General features: G+C 59.0%; 1 protein-coding gene across 1 annotated transcript; it reads right to left on the reverse strand.

The window, feature by feature from the left end:
* Positions 1 to 694: 694 nt before the first annotated feature.
* On the reverse strand, positions 695 to 2238 carry RNMTL1 (RNA methyltransferase like 1; the record flags this gene model as incomplete). Its single annotated transcript, XM_010152785.1, has 3 exons — positions 695 to 1224; positions 1421 to 1588; positions 1994 to 2238. Coding segments are annotated over 3 exons (943 nt in total), but the record flags the coding sequence as incomplete, so codon positions are not given.
* Between the last annotated feature and the right edge of the window lie 208 nt (positions 2239 to 2446).

The raw sequence follows: 2446 nt of genomic DNA on the forward strand, positions 1-2446 counted from the left end.
CGGGGGCCCAGCGCCTGTTCCCCTCTGAGGGATGGCCACAGCGAGCAGCAGTGCCCGTAGCTCCTTCCCCACCTCCTTCCCAATTCATCCACGCCAAGGCCCAGCTGCTGGAGCGAGCGATGCCTGGGCGGCCGTGTGGGAACAGCCCCTGGCAGCAGCACTGTGCAAGTGCCGGAGCTCGGACACCCCACACGGCAGCCCCAGGGCCAGCCTGGCGTGCCAAGCACCCAGGATGGGTCGGTGTGCCGCTCTCATCGCTCCTTAGCGCTCACAGCGTTCAGGTAAGCACAGGCAAGACCCATTCAGGTGGCCGCTATTTGGCCTTTCTGACCCCAAACCCACCAGCAGCAGCCTGGCCACACAGCCCAGGGCTGCCAGAGGAAGGACACACGTTGTCAGCAGCATCTGGGCCGCGGCAGCTGCGCCCTGACCCCGCAGCGAGGGACCCGAGGCCTCCCCAGTTGGTGAGAGTGAGAAAAGCCGGGCAGCGGCTGCCGGCAAGGGGAGGACTCGCACCCTTCCCCTTCTCACTAGCATCACCGTGCGGCCAGAGTGCCCGCAGGCACAGCTCCAACACCGCCAGAGCTGTTTAACGCTCATTTACTGCAAACCAAACAGCCTGAGCTGCAGTTTTATTAACTCTACAGCTTGCCAGGGGGAAGAGATGCTCCTTCAGCACCCAAACCTCAGCAGTTTAGCCCACTACAGGGAATTTCTGCCTTTCGTCTTCCTGCTTGTGCCTCCGCAGCAGCTGCCTCTTCCCCTCAAACAGCACGATGCCAGCAGCGACAGCGGAGTTGAGGCTGTCCACGCCTGGCACCACGGGAATGACCAGTCTCTTCCCCCCCGTACTGGCTGCGAGGCGATAGGCGTCTGGGCTCAGACCGTGGGTCTCTCCGCCGATCACCACCGCCACTGCAGCCCGTGTCCAGTCCTCACTGTAATGCTGCGCGGCCAGCTCTGGGACGCAGACGCCCGCCGCTCCCTCCTCGTCCTGGTGCTCAGAGGGAGCATCAGGAGCAGAGCCAGCCCCGCCGGCTCCCCTCGGCACGGATGCAGTCTCAGCCTCAGTGCCTGGGTCTTTGTTGTCGGCCACGCAGACCTGGACACCGGCAGGAATATTGCTGGGAAGAGATTCCCAGTCCAGGTTGGAGACGATGGGCACACGGAAATGAGCACCCATGCCTGCACGGAGCACCTTTGGCTCCCACGGATCCACACAGCCTGAGACAGAAGGGGAGAAAACAGTGACAGCGCAGTGGCTCCCACAAAGACTGCTTCAGCAGCCACCCCTTCCTGCAGCACATCGTGTCGGGGCTGGGCTCTGGTTACAAACTCTCAGGAACAACATCCGCAAGCACCTCTCATTCCCTGCCTTACCCCCACACTGAACTTTTCTTCCCCAGGGAAAGGCTCTTACCTTTGGTGAGCAGCACTTTCTCACAGCCTGCTCCTGCCGCAGATCTCAGAATAGTCCCCAGGTTTCCCGGATCCCGGATGTTGTCGCAGATGAGGAACAGTGGCAAGGAGCAGGTCAGCTGAGCGGCAGGGTAAGACATCTTGGCATGGTCGGGCTTGGAAAAGATCCCTGGGGAGACAAAGCGGTGACAGGCTTCTGAGTAACGCACCCGAAGGAGAGAGCTGCCTCTGATCTGGCTCGCCTAAATCTCACTGAAGAGGTGCTGGAGAAAGCATTCGGAAAAGCACAGCTTGAAGCCTGAGTTTGTCGCTTTACGAGGAGAACACTATTTCCCAGCAGAGCTTAAGCAACGTGCTATTAAACACGAGCATTGGAACCTTTAGTACGTAGTAGGAGCCACGTTCACGGTGACCACAGCAGGGCAAATAAAAGGGAATTCTCTCAAATTATATCACTTGACACACTGCCAGGATGTCTAGGGGAAGGTTATGAAGAGAGAGCCGTTATCCACTTATTAAGCGTGAAGGAAGTGTTCCTACAAGCAGCGTTGTGACCGTTTCTAAGGTAACTTACCTAGAAGCCCCTGAGGAGTTACGAGGTCAGACCAGCTCTTAATGTCTTCAAATTTCACCTTAACTAAGTTGGCTCGTTTTAGCTGTGCCTGGGGCAGCTCCTGCAGGTGCCCCACCGTGCTGAAGAAGAGAGTCTGCAGCACAGCTCCTGCTTCCAGGGCGTCCTTGATCAGCCTGTGACCTTCCAGCAGAACCTTCCCGTGATGATCCCGAAACTTCTTCGACTTGGCGATGGTCACCACTTTTCTGGGGAGAATCAGAGGAAAGCCGGAGAGCGGCTGTGACACCAACACGTACCCGAACGTCGCTCGGACGCTCCCCCCGGGATCTTTAGACGGGCCGTAACTGGAATCGCAGCATCAGCTTCCGCCCACCAACTCTCTGGACGTGAAACCAGGTTGGGAATGGGGCACCCCCGCAGTCCCCCAGCCCCAAAAGACGGCTGGGCCCGCCC

Source organism: Eurypyga helias, unplaced genomic scaffold, assembly GCF_000690775.1.
Source record: "Eurypyga helias isolate BGI_N326 unplaced genomic scaffold, ASM69077v1 scaffold26325, whole genome shotgun sequence".
NCBI classification, from domain to species: Eukaryota; Metazoa; Chordata; class Aves; order Eurypygiformes; family Eurypygidae; genus Eurypyga; species Eurypyga helias.